A 20159-nucleotide genomic window follows, 5' to 3' on the forward strand; every position below is an offset into this window, starting at 1 on the left:
CAGTCAAAGCAAGTCTCAAGTTAGCAGTTCGCTGATTCAGATGATCCAGTGAAAGTGAGTCTCTAGTTAATAGTTCACTGATACAGTTGATCCAGTCAGAGCAAGTCTCCAGTTAATATTTCACTGATTTAGATGATCCAGTCATAGTGATTCTCTAGTTAACAGTTCACTAATTCAGATAATCCAGTCAGAGTGAGTCACTAACAATTTATTGATTTAAATGTTTCTACTCAAGAGAGTCTCTAGGTAACAAATTACTGATTCAAATGATTTGGACAGAGTGAGTCTCCAGTTAATGAGTCATTGGCTGTTTCTCAATATGCGTTCTTTAGCGTTCTTGCATCGTCGTGTTCTTGTGTAATATCATCAAGTCCAGTTCCAAAACTCAAGATCGCTAGAATGAAGGACGTTTGAAAGTTCCTGGATGCGTTCTTGATATCGAGGATGTATCGATGCAGACTTGAGCGCAAAACTCGATCGAGAAGTTGCATTGCGGTTGATTCTGAAAATGCAGGTGGGAAGCGCAGCATTTTATACCTGCTTAATATTAAATTTCAGAGATATAACATATTTATCTCAGGAGTTTCCCTAAATGAGACAGAGAAAGTAAACATTCACAATGATAATCTTAACAAGACATAAACACATTAAGGGTGTTTATTTTCTGAAATTCATATTAAAATCTGTTTTGTTTGTATTGTGTGAAGTATATTTGTAATTATTTGTGCATTTTATACATACTGACAAGGGAGAAAAACTATAAATCGTTGTATGAATGCTGTGATGTTTAATAATTCGCTGTTAAAAACAGGTGAAGGTCATGTGACCATCAGGAAGAACTCAGCATCTCATTTCTGACAGGACGCGTTCTCTGTTCTCGTGGTCTCCAGAGTTCGTTCGTCCGAGGTAAGCTGGCAAGACCGGTCTTGAAATTGAGAAACATACCATTGACTCAATTACTCATTCAAAAAAAACAACAGATTGATAGTAGAATTCATAGATCATTAATGTTTCATTTTAAACAAATAATTATTTTGCAAAGAGCATTAGTTTAACTTTCTTTTTGTATTACAATGTTTTTAAGCAAAGATAGTTTTTAGCAATAATAAAGCTCAATTGATGATAAACCTAACCTTATACTTCACCATTTTACCAAATCCCTTCATATCATGTTTGACTGAATTCAGGTGTAATTTCAACAGAACAGAAGGAGGTTCACAGTTAAAAAGCCCTTTGACGTCAGATTCACAACAGGCCTCCCTCAAAGTCAACACAATATGCTTACTCTCATCTCTGTGGGGCCAATGCTAATGTGAATCCAAAATGCACACCTACAATCATCTTATTGAAGAAACTGCATATTAAAAAGTATTACAATAATAAAATTTGTAGAAATGGACATTTTACTTGATGATTTTGTGGTATTTCCTGATGAATTTGTTTGCAATTAAGTGCCATCGGATTACTATAATTGTAAACACACACCAAAAAAGTGACTGACTGGAGTTTCTCCAATGTAACAGCATCAACTAAATTTCATTTACCCCATGAATGACAGACAGATATTCATTCAAGTTTATTAGTTTATGTAAAAATATGCAGTGCAAATGAAATGGAAATGTTGAATAAATTACATCTACATAAAAACCAAGTTAAATGCAAGGAAATCGTTTCTTTTAATGATCCTTTAATTGGCTCTTTAAGTTGTTTTAAAATGGTAAAAATAGGTAAAATAATGTCCATCATCATGTAAAAATAAACAAGCACTTATTTAACAAAATAATTACATTATTATTTGACAAGACGTTTTGATTTTATAACAGAAACACTTCTATCAGTGTCCATTTGCTGGCAAACTAGCAAAATATGCTAAAAAAAAATGCCAACGTCTCTGAAGATGAAGCGATCATCAAAGCACATCACCAGTTCACCTTAATACATTTATTCATGCCAACAAAACTACATTATACATTTAATCATGATTATGGTATAGGTTTTTAAAGCAGTTTACCACTGTTTACAATGCACAAAATACTAATACTAGCATCCAGATCACCAGTTGACCTTAATACACTACTTCATGCCAACAAAACTACAATATACATTAAATCATAATCATAGTATAGGTTTTTAAAGCAGTTTGCTATTGTTTACAATGCAAAAACACTAATACTAGCATCCAAATAACACTAGTTAACCAGCCTTTCTATTAATAGTATATCATATAAGACACAATTATAATCAGGCCTATAACAAACTCAAAGCAATTTCCTTTCAAGAAATATAAATGTGCTTTTTTCATTAAAAAAACACAGCAGGTAACAAAATTCAGTTATAACACTGGCAAAGGTAACGCCAAGATGGTTACCTCTCACTGGCAAAACCGAATGATCTATCAGAAAAAGCAATCAGCGCACAAACACCAGAGCGATGTGCCTCTAAACCTCAATTTAAGACTACACAAAAAAGCTCCTTTCCTGATGCCCGGTTATCATCACATACGCCCACCATATCTCGTTCATGAATTCAATTTTGCATCAGCAAACCTCCAGATGGATGTTGGAAACACAAAAATCACAGTGTTACTGGCATTTAGGTCTGCATCCTGCTGTGTCCTGCACCTCAAATCTTCAGAGATGCAGATGTTGAGGGCATGAGCTGACAGCATGAACAAACATCTGTAGAGCTTGAGCGTTTGCCATCTTGGCCTCCTCATGTCCATCCTACATGCGCCATCCATTTCCCACCCACATCTCCTTTAATGCAAGCAGTCAGCTGAAAACAGTTTAAATGCAATCCCAAACACACATATAACCTCAGTCAACACACAACCCTCCTTCCTCAATAAAAACAACGACACACAGCATTGAATTGCTCTCCATGTAAAAACTGACATATATATATATAATAACAGCATACCTTTTCTTTACAGTTCTTCAGGCTGAGCTTTTAAATGTGTGTTTTTTGTTTTCAGATATAAAGGCAGTGAGGGATGAGACAAAGATGGGTGCAGAATTTTCCAGAAGGGCCTTGCTCTCCCTGCTGCTCTCAGAGCGATTGTCAATCTTTAACCTCAGCTGTGTGCTGCCGATTGGTTTGAGAGCCACACGGAGGCGCGTGATTGGGCGGCTGCTGCTGTGTGCCACACAGGCTCTCCTCTCTCTGCTCTGATACACTGCTGCAATGCAGGGAGGGCTGCTGCTATTGCCATTCAGTGGGAAAATACCCAGATTCCTCCATGAAAACGACTGTCAAGAATCAAGACGTTTGGACATACAAGTCAGATGGTTTGCCGTGACCGTTTTGATCAGATCCCTGTGCTTAAGTATGGGGATTTCACAAATGAGTGACTCGCAGGAATGTGGCAAGGGCCCTGTAAACAGCAAGAGACAAAGAATAGGCTGGAAATTGTAATCAGAGTCGTGGTAAATTGCAGGTCTTGGGAATACTCCTTATGCTGTGCCATTCGGTATGACTGACTTACTGTCAGATGGCGGCTGCCAAAATGAGCTAATGCGCCAGCTAAAAATAATTTCTGTTTGAATGGTAATGCTGTATTAGGGGTAGTGATGCGCATTGTTGTGTCTGGCTCCATTGGTTTATTCAAATATACTTTTAAATAAAATGTATACATAAAGGTGCATGTTTTTGATTTCTATAATAAAATGAATTTAGATTTGTTCTATAAGTTAAAAAGTCAGGGTGGGACTGGCCTGAAATCATAACAAATAAATGTAGCTCATTAAAATGTATATGTATGATAAGAAAACCATACTAGTTTCGCATAAAATGCTATAGTTTGGGTGTAGTGGTGTCACCACAATTTCAAAAAATGAAAACAGGAAATTTTGTCATTGAAAAATGTGGGATATTATTTTATGTAAAAAAATCATGGTTAGACCACATGACATTTAAAATAGCATTTGCATTGTTCAAAGATATACATATTTAACAGTTTAATGAAAATTATATTTAATTGTTCATGCTGTTGTTTGATTTATGGATGTTTTTATTTAGAAAACATACAAACTTTATATATATATATATATATATATATATATATATATATATATATATATATATATATATATATATATATATACAGTTAAAGCCAGAATTATTAGTTTTTTTCCACACACTTCTAAACAAGTTTTATTAACTCTCTTTATAAAATTTGTAATAACTGATTTATTTTATTATATGCCATGATGACACTAAATAATATTTTACTAGATAATATATTCTTCAAGACACATTTTTACAGCTTAAAGTGACATTTAAAGGCTTATGTGGGTTAATTAGGTTAAATAGGTAGGTTGGGGTAATTAGGCAAGTTATTGTAAAACAATGGTTTGTTCTGTAGACTATCAAAAATATATAGCTTAAAGGGGCTAATAATGCTGACCTTAAATCTGCATTAATTCTAGATTTCTAAGACTTTCTCTAGAAAACACTATTATCAGACATACTGTGAAATTTCCTTGTTCTGTTCAACAATATTTGGGGAGTATTTAAAAAAATAAACAAAAAAAAACTATTCAAAGAGGGGCTAATAATTCTGACTTCACTTGTATATTTCCCCTTAGACCACCGGATAATGTGCACATAATTGTTTCATGAAAAGCGCAAATTATTTTAAACATTTATATTTTCCTATTTATTGAATCTAGTATTATGAATAACCATGACTTAAAATGGATAAAACCTATCCATAGATATGGGATAGAACTTATGATTTCTTTTAAAATCATTTTTATCAGATTAACTGACAAAAATTAAACCCTGTTTCTAAAACATTCAACCTCACACAGATATAAGCTGTCATTCCAACAGGTAAAGCCCACCAACCTGATTATGTTGAAAGACAAGCAGTCAACAAGCAGGCATTTCGAAGACAAACCAAAACACAACTCAATCTGATGTGGAAAAACACTAGACCCCAGTCTGCCTTGACCGTCTGATCAGACCCCTGCTATGGCTTTCCATTCAAAAACATAAACCCTCCAAACAAAATATTAATCAAACCGCATAAAGAAACGATTAAATTCATCAACACAAACACTGTTTTGCGGTTGCACAGCCGAAAAAGGAAGTCTATCTGAAATGGCTGCCAACTCATACCACAACTAAGTTTTGATGAAATGCCTGTCCTGTATTGAGTATATTTACAACCTAAGTAAACAGACAGAAACCGGTATTTAACTCAGAAACCCAAACACAAGCCTAATTCCCTATCTCAATCCCTCTATTTTTATAGAAAAAGAAAGTCGCTTCTATTTCAAACCCAATAACTCAGTCAGCAAAAGCAATTTGTTGTATGCTTTTGCAAATTAGGCCTGCATCCTGAGCAAAATGGCCATATAGCCATTATGTCAGCTATTGAAGTCTTTCCTTAACCTACAACCTGAGCCAAATCTGCTGCTCGGTCATTCTGCCAGTCAAAATGTGCTCTTCCTCTTAAAGTCTGCACCGTCTGCTCCTCCTCAGGGCCTTCATTTTGAGAGGTCTGGCCTGTGACACGACTGTGCTCCTCTCCGGCTCTACAGAAACATAGCTAGGAGAGACACCAGAAGAGGCCATTTTGGTCAGAGTGTTAGCACAGGTCAGCCATGCGATCCTGAAGACTAAAACACAGAGTGAGTGTGATTTCTGAGTTGCTTCTGTCTGCCAGGATCCAAATCTCTCTCTCACTCCCTCTCTCTTTTGGTGTTGGGACAGGTTTTTGCCCCCCCTGTCTGTGAGAAAAGCCAGTATTTCTGCATGACACAATTCAACCATTAGCATTAGCAAGTAGTGTAGAAAGCATACAAGCAATGAAAGATCTCTTACCTCTGTGGATGCATGGCTTAAAACACACTGAGTAATGCCAATGCTTATTAAAACATGGAGGACAGACCTCCCTCTCTCTCTCTCTCACTCTCTCTATGCACAGCAGTCTCGGCTTCTCCAAGCCAGGCAAGCCAACATTCTGATTATGAAAGAGGCTTACCGATTGGCTAGTTTTTAGCAACCGAATGAAAGGGAGCGGGTGATTGGCTGACATGTTTCCTGAGTGAATGTCTTTTGTTCAGTATAGAGACAGGCTCTGGCAGGATTGGGGACTGAAAAAGGAGCTAGGCCTTGATCTTTACTACTAAAACTGAGTGAAATAACACCATAAAAACATTACTTATAGTAAAGAACATCGAATATTTGTTAAATTACCACAACAGTGACAATATACATGCACTAGACCTTGAAATTCTAAATGAAACCCTCAAACAGTGAAAATGTTCAAATATGAAGAAGTTAAATGATAAATATTGAACAAATATACACTTTTCAGCTTTAATATATATATTTTTTGGGTTCATATTGTATGTTGGAAAAGCTCGGTTAATTTGTTAATCATTTACTACAGCTGTTATACCTGTTATATTTAATCCAGTAAATTTAGCATCATGTTTTGTTTCTTTAAGCATGTAACCTAGCATAAAAACTACCAATATATGCACCTAATGTTTCCTTGTGTAAGTTATACATATGTTATAATAACCTTTATATTAAAATATCTAAATGTTCAGTCTTTAAAATCTATTCTTTTTTAAACGATTGGTTATGAAAATGTGAACCATTTTATTATTTTGCAAACATTTTGGATTAATACTTTTTGTTTTCCAAAATTTAGTAATAATGTGACTATTTATAATTTATTCATTCATTTATTTTCCTTAGGCTTAGTCCCTTTATCCATCTGGGGTCACCACAGCGGAATGAACTGTGAACTTATTCAGCATATGTTTTACACAGCGGATTCCAGCAGCAACCCCGTACTGGGAAACATTCATACAAACTCATTCACACACATACACTATGGTCAATTTAGTTTATTCAATTCACTTCCAGGACTCGAACCATCAACCTTCCAACAAAAACATTTTTAGAAAACAAATATCCATGAAATTTGAGTAAATGTTATGTTTGTGCTAACATTTTGCTAACATTATTAAGGAGCAGATCATTCTTTTAATACTAGTAAATGTTGTTCTTAACTGTTGTTCAATGTTCAGAGCGACTTCCCTTTTAGATGAGAAGGTTAACAGAACGTTTAGGTTAACATTTCTGGCAAAATATCAAACATTTGTGGTATTTTGGAACATTTTTAGAACACAAAGATTGCAAAAACCATTCCAGAAAAACAACACCAGCTTCACATGTGCAACCACATGTCAAAAAGTGCAACAAGTGTGAAATATTTGGTTATAAAACATTTTTATGTGAAACCCTTGTAAACACTCTTTCTCACTTTTTTCCGCATGATCACATGGCTTTTAAATGAAATGTCTCATTGATTATATGACCATTATGTTATGACAACATGCCTTTTTGTGATTTTATTTATTTTAAAATTAGTTTTTACTTTTTATTTACAATTTATACAAAATTCAACTTTATCTTTAGCGTCAATTTAATAAAATGTAAGCTGAAGTGACTTGTAATCACTTCTATTCACTTCAAATAACTTGAAAGGTAATTTGATATAACCTAAAAAGATAGCATTTTTAAATGTATCATTCTTCTATCTAGCAAATAAATGTTTTTTTCTGTGTGTCCTGAATTTCACCTTGAAATTCTATGTGATCTTAAGTGATTTACTGTATGATACCCTGTGTTTAACCATTGACCAATGCCTACTATTTCAAAATCAGTTCAGATCTGAAAAGTCACATTGGCTTGATGTCTGATACGCCATGATCATGTGTTTCTGACTGACCTGAGAGGGTGGAGCTTGAACTTATTTAAAACCTGCACCAGTTAAACGGGTTCTCCAGCACCTTTCAATGTGTCAGCTTATAAAAAACACACCCGCACCTGTTGTTTCTTTACTTAACCAGACTTCATGTGTTAGTAATTGTTGTTTCTTGTTGTTTCTTTACTTAACCAGACTTCATGTGTTAGTAACTAGAAAGAAGGAATAATACGCACACATTGAATCAAGAAAACTCAGAGCTGAATATATAAGTGCTATAATGTTGCTCCATGAAAGTGTTTTATTTTTATGAATCATTTTTTGTTGTTATTGTTTACTTGCTGTTGCATATCCATTTATTCATTAATTTTCTTGTCGGTTTAGTCTCTTTATTAATCTGGGGTTGCCACAGCGGAATGAACTGAAAACTTATCCAGCAAGTTTTTACGCAGCGGATGCCCTTTCAGCTGCAGCCCATCTCTGGGAATCATCCACACACACACACATACATACACTACGGACAATTTAGCCTACCCAATTCACCTGTACCGCATGTCTTTGGACTGTGGGGGAAACCGGAGCACCTGGAGGAAACCCACGCGAAGGCAGGGAGAACATGCAAACTCCACACAGAAATGCCAACTGAACCGAGGTTCAAACCAGCAACCCAGTGACCTTCTTGTTGTGAGGCGACAGCACTACCTACTGCGCCACTGCCTCGCCCCCCCCCCCCCCCCCCCCCCCCCCCCTGCCTCGCCCCCTGTTGCATATCGATTATGGTTTAAGTCATTAATGGTGTTTTAGTCAGTTGCCAAGTTGTTCAGAGCATGTTTAGTACATTACAAATTGCTTAATAATGTGTTTAAGTGGATTTAGTAATACTAAATATTTTACCAACCCTAGGTTCTATTTATTCATGTTGGTTATTTATTTATTAATTTTCTTTTCGGCTTAGTCCCTTTATTAATCTGGGGTCGCCACAGTGGAATGAACCACCAACTTATCCAGCAAATGTTTTACGCAGCAGTTGCCCTTCCAGCCGCAACCCGTCACTGGGACACATCCATACACACTCATTCACACACTACAGTCAATTTTAGCATACGCGATTCACCCGTACCACATGTCTTTGGACTTGTAACCAAAGCCGAGGCTTGAACAAGCAATGTTGAAACCATGTTGGTTATCGGTGTTGTTTTTTCAAGCATATTGTTGATGAGTGTGTACCACAAATATTGTCTACATATCCAACCGAACAGAAGAAATCCAGCTAACAACTCATGTTCTAAGAAGATTTGGCTAATGTTTCCATTAAGTTATAAAAATTGTACACGCAAATGTTTATTACTATGTTGTTTTGGTTTTGTGTGTTGCTAGGGGGATCAAAATGATTGATCTTGATCTTCTCTTCGTCAGTCTCTTCCACAATTCGCTAAATGTGTTTGGTTTCCAATTCAAAACGCTGCTGCAAGGATTTTTCTGTGAAGTTCAATCAGGTTTAGATCAGGACTGTAGGCTGGCCATTTAATTTTTTGATGTTTTCAGCTTTAAGGAACTGGTTTACCCATTCTGCAGTGGTCTCGTTGTTCTGAAAAAGAATTGCTGTCTAATTAAGCAATGCATTGAAGCAATCACGTTTCCGAAGGAGCTTCTGGTAAACATTTTGCAGTCTCTCATGTACATTAGCTTAATAAGACACCAATCCTCTGCTGCAAAATGTATCCCCAAAACATTTTTATGCATTTTTTTATAAGCGTTGAGTAATTTCCCCCCTTGTTTTGCTTTCTATTGGACACAAATTTATTAAACTTGCTTTCATCACTAAAGTGTTTGATACAATTCTCTGTCCACACAACATGCTCCTCAACAAAGCTAAGTCAAGTCATTTGATTCTTTAGGCTGATCAGAGGATTTCAGTGCAAATTGTCTTATACACTGAGATACTGCATTCAGATACAATCTTTACTCTGTTCAGCTCTGAACTGTGATCAATCCCAGCTTCAGTGTTGAACCGATAGCCCATTAAAATTCTCTGCATTATCCTGCCCTCTCGTACATGTATCTTTTGTGGATGACCAACCTTCTTGGAGTGAATCGAATGAATTAATGACATTGTAAAGATGAAATACTCTAGACATCGCAGATTTGGGACAACCAGCTTCTCTTTCTGTAGCTGAAGGTCTCATCCCTTTGACCTTGATGTCCTCTGAACAACCTGAGGTATTCAGACACTTTACAATGGCTCACAGTCATGAAAAGTCAGTGAAAATTGTAAAATTAGACTGCCGGTTAAATTGTATTTGTCAAATAATCTCTACTAAAACAGAATTTAGAGAGTGTTAAGTTCAAGTGTTGACGAAGAAGCTGAATCTGTTTCTCAGGCTATTTTACAAAGAGATCTATGTGAGAACAAATGAGACTGTTACCTAGTCACAAAACATTTAATTGAACAAGTATGTATTTATTTTAAGTCTATACACTCAAACGATTCATCAAGTATGTTCTTTGTCAACTACAAGATCCTTTGGGGTCAAACCCTATAAACGGTCATATCTCAGGCTGTCCACTAGAGGAGGCTATTCAGCTTTCAGCTTCTCGTGTTGTCATCTTTGCTGAGGACAGCTGTCTGAGACTCCCTGCTGCATTAATAAATCAAAACACATACTGACACAGACACACACTCGCACAGCATGGAAGATCTCAAGCCAAAGAAATATCGATGATACAGAGAGTTTTTCCATAGGCGGCACCTTACAATATCCAGATGAGTCACAAGTACATGCTGGTTTAAACTGCAGTATACTGTACATTTATAAACATAATGTACATACACTGACAGCCTGTATGATTTTCAATACTGCAAGTAAAGTATGAACACAGCATCTCATTTATCTCCTTTATTAAACACTCAATTGCCCTCAAGAGCTTCGAACGTACTCATACAATTTCCTAACCTTGAATTAAACAGATGTAATTATTGCGCTTTCAATTTCATACTCAGTGCTCATCCACACATTCCTGAAGAGGTGATTTAACCTAGTAAATCACAAAAGCACTTCACGTGGGTGAAAGAAAGAGAGGTTCATGGCTGTGTGTTTGCAGGTAGAGGATCTATATATGCAGATGATTGGGGGCTAATCTCCTGTGCTTTTAAACTGCTATCTCCTGTCCTTTCAAAGGGGACAGAGGGGGTTGGTGGGTAAAAACCGTCTCACACTCTTGGAAGGGGGAAGTCAGATTGTGCTGTGAATTGGGGGAGGGAACAACAACAGGTCTATGGGCCTCTTTTGGGTTTCTGAAGGGACTCTCAGTTGTGGACAAATGCAAATTATTTTTGTTTTATTGGCATATACCAGGCTATTAGTCTTCAGTGATGAAAATTGAGATATATACAGTGCCACTTTGCTTCAAAGTGGTGCAAATTTTGTGGCATGCAGGTTGATGATCACAATCCAAAAACTGTTGAGTTTTTCCTTTGCAATTCTTGAGGTGAAATATCTTGATGCTTCACGTCTACATTTTTTTTTTTTTGGCCAGATGAGACCCGAGGTTGTATCACAGGGAACTGTCATGACAGGAAACAGCTAGCAATGAGCTAATTACTACTCTCTCTCTTTCTCAGTCTGTCTGTCTCTCTCCCCTCCCCCTCCCTCCCACCGTTCCTCCCTCCCCTCTGTTTTTCCTTGACTCCCTCCCTCTTTAGCGCTGTCTCCTTCTCCAACAGTTGAAATTCAACACTGGTATGCCTCAGAGATCACCATGGAGACTAGTTCATTGCTATCTTCCATGTCTGGTCTTCAGAGGGCAGAGCACTTTCAGCCTCTGCAGACCACGAGAGCACGAGTGTGTCCTAAAATGTCTTGTTTTGATCATTTGGTTCTCTGTACGTGATGATCAAAAATGTACAATGATTATAGTAATATCATGGATCTGTGCGTCTTTATTAATGACCTGTTTGCTGTTTCATTTATTATGTATATAGCAATATGTTTTGTAGAATCTCCTCTTGCACATGCAGCAGTATACTCAAAACAAAAATGATATTTGCTGCTTGTTCAGACTACTTATTTAAAATGAGCTAAACCTACACAATTCTTGAGATTTTTTTGGGACAACTTAATTGTTTTTTGTTCAATTCACTTAAATTTGTTACACTGACTTAATGGATTTGTGTTAGGACAACATGAATGAATTTTGTGTTGGGGCGACATGAAAGATTTAAATTACTTTTTAGTATTTACAAATTTAAGTGGATTGAACATTTAAGTTGTCCCAAAAAAAAAAACCCAACTCAAGAATGTTGTTGCTTCAGCTTATTTAAAATGAGCAGTTTAAACAAACAGTAAATGTAATTTTTTTTTAGTGTAAGTATTTGTTGTGTTATTTTTGTAGTTTTGCACAATTAAAATTAATTTTCGAGGACATCTTTACCTGTGAAAGACATATTTCTTACAAACTATATCTCAAATGTTATTGTATGCCATCCATTTTCACAAAAAATATCACCACTGTCAAAATGTGAGCGATGGATGGCATACTTTGATGAGAAATAAAAAATGCACAACAGAATGAGAGTTTATTATGAATATCAGATCCATGTGCATTTAATAATTTACAGAAATGCTGCTTAGTTTACTGTGTCATTTATAATGTATAAAACAATATGTTTTGAAGAATCTCTTCCTGCACACGCAGTACTATGAGAGAAAACGAACTCTCCTTTTTAATATTTGTTACTTTTGCATAAATAAAATAGATTGTGAGGGCATCTTACCCACATGAGAACAACTTGTTAACTATATAAAACACACATGCAGCTGTATGGGAAATTAACTGCAAAAATACACAATATCATGTCAGCAAAATGTAAGTAGCCTAAAGCGAAAACAATCTATTTGTGCTAAATGTATCTTTAATAAACTGCATATAACTTTACCCTCAAAAGCAAAGTTGTCCCTTTGTATCCTTGGATTTGGCCCACCGGAAGGAAAATTATTGGGAAGGGCTTGATAATGCCTTTGATGGAGATTCTCATTTGTATTTTAATGAAACTTTTTGTTTGTTTGTTTGTTTTATTGTTGAGCAACAAAAATAGCAAACTGAAATTAAATGTTTCACTTTAACTTTGTACATGAATTAGATTTGTAAAAAATGTCCATACTGTCACTTAACGAATAGGGGACAAAGCAGAAGACAACAACCTGCAAATCAAGGCAAAGGCAGGTTCAGCATAACTACTGTTTTTAGCATTGAATTCCATTGTTTTGATTTTTCAAAAATATATTTTTTAAAGGTTTTATTGTAATAAGTTTTTTAAGATAGTATACATTTTCAAAAAAAAATTGCATGCATTCATAAATACGATTGAAGTATTTTTTTCTATTTATTTATAAAAGTTATGAAATAAATTAGGAAATTACCCATGGCAATTTTAAAGTAATAGTTTGCTATATTTACTTTCAGTCCACAGGTCTTAATCAAGCTTTGATTTTGGCCCTTTAAAAGAAAAAGTTTGGCCACTCCTGCTCAAAAGTGACATAAACCTTTAATATTTAAATACGCATATGTGGTTTAAATTATAAATTTGCTTCCACATTTAGATATCTAGGGTATATTTGTTCGGTTTAGTTTGTAAAGTACTATTTTGCAACATATGTGCAACTTCAAATAACTGGTTAAATGGTGCATATATTATTTAAACTAAAGTATATTTTTGTATATATCATACTGATATTACAATGTGTAATATTTTGTAGGCTACATTATTTTACAGTCACTGCATTGTTGATGAATCACAAGAGACATTTGTACATTTTGAAGTGACAATAAAGTGATTTGATTTAGCATACTATGAATAAAAAGGTGTGCTACGAAACAGATAATTCGATCTCGCGCGAACACAGCGAATTCATCACTCGCAACTTATGTAAATAAAAGCGTACGTCACCGTACTCATTAGGGATACGTGACTGTTATCTCTATGTGGTCCTCGGTTGAGCTAAAAATAAATGCACTATATTTTTTTCTACGATATTGCTACTACTGCCCATCTCCTACTGGATGTCTATTTTTCGATCTGCGGGGGTTCATGTAATTGTAGTTTTTATCCTCTGTAGCTTCAAGGAGAATGCGCTGATCGCCCGGATGGCAGAACCTCATTACCCACAAGCCCTCGCGCACACGATTCAGTCAGGCTTCTTTAAGCTTTGGGAGTGTTTCCCATTTAAACAAACATAGCTAATGCTGAAGATGGCGGATGCGTAGAAGTGGCTTAAAGAAACTGGAGTGTTTCACTGGATACATTTGCACCGGTAAGTGAAACGAATCACTTTCTCGCGATCGTAAACAAAGACGTTTGAACAATGTTGTGTTCTTGAAACAATGTTACGCGATGCCGGTTATTTAGAAGCAGATTCTTGTCCATGGTGGGGATCTTGCCACCTAGTTATTCTGCCTTTGAGACAATAATCGTAGTAACACAGTGTTGCCAGAGACAACATTCTCCAGCATGTTTGTTTACTTTTCATAACAGGATCCGTTTATAGATTTTTAAATATATTTACGGACATTTTGGCATTATCTAGACACAGTTTAACGCTGTTTTACCAAGTTAATCATCGTTTTAAAGGAGGTTTAAATGCAGTTTGTGTCCTTTGAGTTGAACTACGACCTTAAATAAATAAGTTATTTGGGAAACGTTGTTTATTGTGCGATTTCCATGGTTGTTTTGTATAATATCGAGGTTAATATAACAACAAAATGAGTTTTTTCTTTTTATGATGTTTAATCAGAAGCAAGTTTGTTGACCAGTTGTAGGATCAGCTGATCGTTTACACGAGCTGAAGTTACTTTGTTTTAGCAAGAAGTTTTCTTCTAACATAAATATTTAAAGTTTTTATTTATTCTTCCAACTTTTTTTTCATTCTGACCTTTAATGTAAAACTGCAACAACACATAATTTTTTCAGGTGTGTTATGTAGTTGTATGAGGATATTTTGTAGCTTCAGCTCTCACTTCATTATGATGAAGTTCAAAATACCCAAACAACAAGATGGTTTCCTGGTTTGTGACACAGAGGGTGGAGATTAAATTTTCATGGGTTAGAAATGAACAAATCAATGCCGAGCATGATTACATTGTTTTAACGCTTCTGCTCACCAAACTGGAGTGCATCAAAGCAATTGAAGTCATAATGCACTTTAAAACCAGCATTTACCACTTTGCTAATAGGCAAGCCAGCAAGATGAGTCTTATTAATCGTACATTTTTCCAATGGTTATTATTTTTGTCATAATCAAATGTGATGGAGATCACACTGACCATGTTAAATTCTATAATTATGGTTGTCTCCCTATCCAGACACCATGACAGGCACGTTTAGAACGTGTACATTGTGGACGCAGAAACGTGAACGAATCTTATCAGAGTCATCAAGCGCTATTTTAACACTCCCATTCTTCGCTCCTGCAATGTTAATTGCAATGATTTAGCCTGAGGTATTCAGTGCACTGCAACGCTGCTGGAAAACTTTGAGTAAGTTCCTCTAAATTTACAGCAACTCACATTATGTAGTGATCCATTTGCAGCAGTTTTGTGAGCTAGGAGAGCTTGACCACTTCCCACCATTTAGAAAATATTCACTGCCCATTTATAGAAACATCACAGAACCACATTTATTGTACCAACTTTTTCCAGAAATCCATTTGATATATATTTGGTTAATATTTGTACATTGGTAGACAACATGCTTGTACTCTGCCTGTTTAATATTACACAGCTGAAACCGTGACTGATTTGCTTTTACTGCCTCCACAGTATATTAAGAATCTTTCTAATAATTATGTCATAACATTTCTAGTTTGGTCTGCAGCTTTGTATTCACCATATCAGATATAGTGTATTATTTCAGTAGTTTAATGCACTAGAACAGAACAGAACATGCGTTCTGCTGCATATAGTGCTGTATGTTGGTGCTCACACGCTACGGGACCCACGGATGCCCTGACTGCGTGTGGGAAAAGACCCTCTGAACTCTTCCTCACACTGGTCGCAGGCTGAGCCCCCCTTCCCCCTTTATCTGTTCCTTTCTCCCCTGCTCCCTCTCTCTCACACGCCGAGCGTCAGGCTGCATTAACTATGAATCAATCTTGTGTTGAACGCTTTGACTGCAGATGGGGTTAAGAATTAAAGGATGCATAGATTCTCTGTCCTCGTCCATTTGTTAGCTCTGGCTCTATAACTCATTAACTCGGACACTCTCAGGGGAAGAAAAAAATGCTTGCGCAAAAGATTTCCCATGATTTGATTGAAGGACTGTCAGAGTTTCGATTTGAACACTTTTTTTTAATTTTTGTGTGTGGTGTATAATGAAGTAATCCTCAAAAACTAAACTTTGCATTGTCTTTTTAATATGAGCATGGATCTGGACAGCGGGAGGAAAAAAAATGTTATTTAAGTATCATAAAAGTTGACCAGTTGCCCATTTTTGCTATTTATCTTGTGTTGTATGATGACAGACAAACATTTTAGTCATTGTTCCCTGATCATCTTGCCATTCAATGGCTAACTATTGTCTTAACTGTGGTGCGTAAATCAAAGTTAATATTATTTATGTGACATTTTAATATTTATTCTGATTTTAATATGTACTTATTATTGGTTTTGGTAACTTTATTTAGTTTTTGTCTTGTTTTTAAAAAAACTTTACTGGTAATTTTTGGTTATATGCTGAGGTAAATATTTATTTATTTTAATTATCTATTCAAATAAATAGATTCATTAATTTATTTACTTGTTTATTTATTTAGTATGTTTATAATAAGCTTTTAAATATAATTTTAACTTTAACAAGATTGGTTAGTTATTTGTATTCAGTTAGACTAGTTTTGTAAACTGGATTATCTCATTCACGTGTTTAGATGAACAGTTGCTTAGTTTTGTTTTATTAAGCAAAATTATCATGTGACCTGAGAAGACTTGCGGAAATGTCTTGAAATATAAACCACATTTATTATACCTTAATAAGGTTGTAGAGCTTGACAGCTTCCTGTCTTCATTGACTTCCATTATACAGAAACCAGCTTAAAACTTTATCCAAAATTCATCTGTTGTGATGGATGGAAGATGGACATTAAATTAAATAGTTAAATTTGGTCGAACCATAAACATTTTTAAACTTCTTTTTGGCGTAGATATTGTGTGGTTTACCGCTGTGAGGCTGCGACTGTTGAAGTAACAGAATGACTAATGTGTTTCTCGTCACCTTTCTGACACTTATCTGATCGTCCTGGCTCATTTTGCATTTGTCAGTTCGCAATTCTTCATGAAGTTAAAATGCTGCCATTCTCTGAGTGCTGCATGAGAGTGAAAGAAGGAAAACAGTGTGGTTGTGGGTGACGGTTATTTTCAGAGCAGGGAAAATGGTCCAGTTATATCATGTATCTGTGTGTTTGTTTCGAATGTAAGATTAATGGTGGGGGGTGTATAGTGTTGCTCCAAGGCGCTTGTGTTGGTGGCGGTGGGTTGAAACAAAAGCTTGATTGTTGCACTAATTGAAATGTGATACCTGCTACTTGCAGTGGCTTTTTGCTCAGAGTAGTTAAAGGTGTCGGTGCAGGCGGGTTATTTTAGCCCTGTAAACTTTTAATACGCGTGGTGAGGTTGACTCACATCTCAGTGACTCATGTGTGCAAAATGAATCGAAAAACGAACCGCTTGGAACTTACAGGTTATTAATGATTTATTGCAGCCGTTCAGATCCTTAACGAAAACATTTTCAGACATGGATCCTGCAGATTTGGAGTTTGCAGGCCGCTGTAACTTTCCATTCTGCTAATTAGTAAAAAACCGAGCAAAAAAAGTAAAACAAGCTATTCATACTTTGCACAAAAAAACATGAATTACAATCAGAATTGTAGTTGCCAACCACATCCTTTTCATTCACTTGTTTTCCTGTTCGCTCAAAAGTCATGTGATGTGGCTTTGTTCATTCAGTAAAAGTCGCGTGTAGCACTCATCACAACAGCGAAAGTGACAAAATACGAGGGAAGGGTTTTAAAAAAATCCAAACAAAAGTTTGCAAAAGATGCATTTGAATGCACAAATTGGTAATGCATCTTGAATGACGGTGTGTAATTGAAAATGAATGTTAATATTAGGTACAGTGAAAGTTAGTGGGGCTTATGTTGTTTTATTGATGCACAATGTATATGCGGTCATATTGGGGTTGGCTGATGAATTCATATTTGTGACTCTGGACTACGCATGGGATGATAACTGTTTTCAAGGTTTACTGCGCTTTAAAAAGGTGAGGTTTTAAAATCAATAACATTTTCTGTTATATAGTTCCTAGAGTATATTTACTTTCTAGTTTTCCTTTTTTTTTTTTATACATGTTTTTTATGACTATTTTATTTGTTTTATTTAGCTTCTAAAACAACATCCATCCTAAAAAAGAAAGATCTTCAAAAATGCCTTTTCAAGTTGTAAAGAAACCTGTTTTTAAAAGTAATGAAGGCAGCAGAAGTCAATGATTCATTTGAATTATTTAGCCTGGCAAGTCTACTTTTCCAAAATATCTTAAATGTTTCTCAAAATAAAATATATATATTGTGTTCAATGGCGGAAATCTTGTTGTTTTTTACACAGATATCTAAAAATAACTTATTTTAGAACAGTAATCACAATACCATAATACTGTGATATCATTATCCAATGTTATCAGACTCCTATTCCGACCCATGCCTACTCTGGACCACAAAGATGGTTCTATGCTGCATGGATGTATTTTTGGCAATAATCAACAATTCATTGTATCTGTCAAAGTTATAGATTTCTTATTTTATTCCACAAATCATTAGAATATTAAAAAAAAGATCATGTTCTGTTATGTCTGGTCAATAAACTATATTACATCGAATCTCCATAAAATTTATGTCAATAACAATGATAAGCTCTGGACCTTTTCACTCAATACTGGTCTAAGAGCCAATCACACAGCAGAAATGTGCAACAATAGGAATCTAAAAGTGTGTTGAAATTAGAGATGTACCAAATTTTCGTCCACTAAAAATTTATCAGCCAAAACTGTTATGCTGTTTATTGGACCCTCTAATTTTTGTGGCTTCAGTCATTGTTGGATGCTCTTTTAAATCTGAAATCATTAAAAACTTCTATCTAAAAGCATATTGTTATTGTTCAATGACGAAAATAATTATTGAGACTGCATTTTTGCAATTCTGCCCAGCCCTACATTCCGTTAAGACTTTGTGTAAATTTATTTCCACAAATGTATGAAAACTTTATTCTTAACATTCTTAAAAATGTTTTTGCAATTTTTGAATCCTCAGAATGTCAAAAGTTGCACCTCAGACAAATATTGTTCTGTCAAACAAAGTCTCATTTTTAAAGTTATCCTTTTCAGCCAGATAATACAAATATTTGACAGATAAAAATAATTGGTAATTTCCACCAGTTGATCCGCATTAGATGCATGCTGCATGTAAAGTTGTCTACTGTACGTGTTTGCATTAAGTTACTATTATTTGGCTCTGAAAAATCAGATCAATATTTGTATTAATCAATCGAAATATCGTTTATCGGTTTCAAAACATGAAGACTTATCGGTTTGTGGTATCAGCTAGAATTTCCATATCGATGCATGCCTAGCTCTTTGGCTGTTTTTAACAGAGTGTGTAAATTATGGCAAAAGTTTCTTTTTTTGGTAAACTGCCTTTTCTAACTGTTGATTTATTGAACTCTAGCAAACCAGAATGTCTTACTCTCTATGAAAGAACGCCATAACTTACAGTTCTGGCTGAACTAAACCGTTCTGCATATTAATGATTTATTGCACCTGCTCAAATCCTCAACAAAAACATTTCAGACATAAATACTCCCGATTTGGGGATCATCGTAATTTGTAGGTTGCTGAAACTTTCCAGTCTGCTAACTAGAGAAGCAGAAAAGTAAAGTGAACTCTCCATAGAGAGTAATCATTTTATTTCACTTAGTTCCTGTAAACCCATGAATGGATGCTAGATTGTTTATTCCACCTAAAGGAATACATTAAAACAATTTCTTCATGCTCATTTGGTTAATAAACAACTCCACTCACAAGTGGAACTGTGAAGGTTTGTCTTTCATTAGTCAAAAATTCAGCTCGAATCATTTGGAAACTTATGAGTCATAATTAAGAGCCTCTGCATGGCATCTGCGTGCGAGTGTCGTCGTGCGCGTCGGCTGCATTTTACAGCTCCCTCCAGAGTCCTATAGCACAAGTCGAATTTAAGAGGAATGTGTAAGTTGCATCCAGCTGTGGCTGCTTGTGTAAAGCTGTGTTGCCATGACGACACTCCTGCACGACTGGCTCAAGGTCGTTCGGGCGGTGACGACGAGCTGGATGTGCCTGGCGTCGGCATGTGCATGATAT

General features: G+C 35.6%; 2 protein-coding genes across 7 annotated transcripts in view; one reads left to right on the forward strand and one right to left on the reverse strand.

Moving 5' to 3' along the window:
• zmynd8 (zinc finger, MYND-type containing 8) overlaps nucleotides 1-5930 on the reverse strand; it is a 43942-nt gene extending 38012 nt beyond the window's left edge. For 2 of the 6 annotated variants that reach the window (XM_087273552.1, XM_087273548.1), the window contains exons 1-2: nucleotides 5830-5930; nucleotides 5405-5735 (exon numbers count right to left, since the gene is read on the reverse strand). In XM_087273552.1, coding sequence (XP_087129678.1) covers nucleotides 5405-5430 — 26 coding nt within the window. In that variant the 5' untranslated portion in view covers nucleotides 5431-5735; nucleotides 5830-5930. Of the gene's footprint in view, nucleotides 1-2919; nucleotides 3070-5404; nucleotides 5736-5829 lie in introns of those variants that run through there. The other 4 variants (XM_087273553.1, XM_087273549.1, XM_087273554.1 and 1 more) reach the window with 2 other exon arrangements.
• An 8024-nt stretch (nucleotides 5931-13954) lies between these two features.
• Nucleotides 13955-20159, forward strand: part of ncoa3 (nuclear receptor coactivator 3) — an 86913-nt gene continuing 80708 nt past the window's right edge. Inside the window, exon 1 of the mRNA XM_087273525.1 lies at nucleotides 13955-14040. The gene's annotated coding sequence lies outside the window, so the exon portion shown is untranslated. The remainder of the gene's footprint in view (nucleotides 14041-20159) is intronic.

The sequence above is a fragment of the Danio rerio genome, chromosome 11, assembly GCF_052040795.2.
Source record: "Danio rerio strain M-AB ecotype USA chromosome 11, GRCz13ab, whole genome shotgun sequence".
Taxonomy (NCBI): Eukaryota; Metazoa; Chordata; class Actinopteri; order Cypriniformes; family Danionidae; genus Danio; species Danio rerio.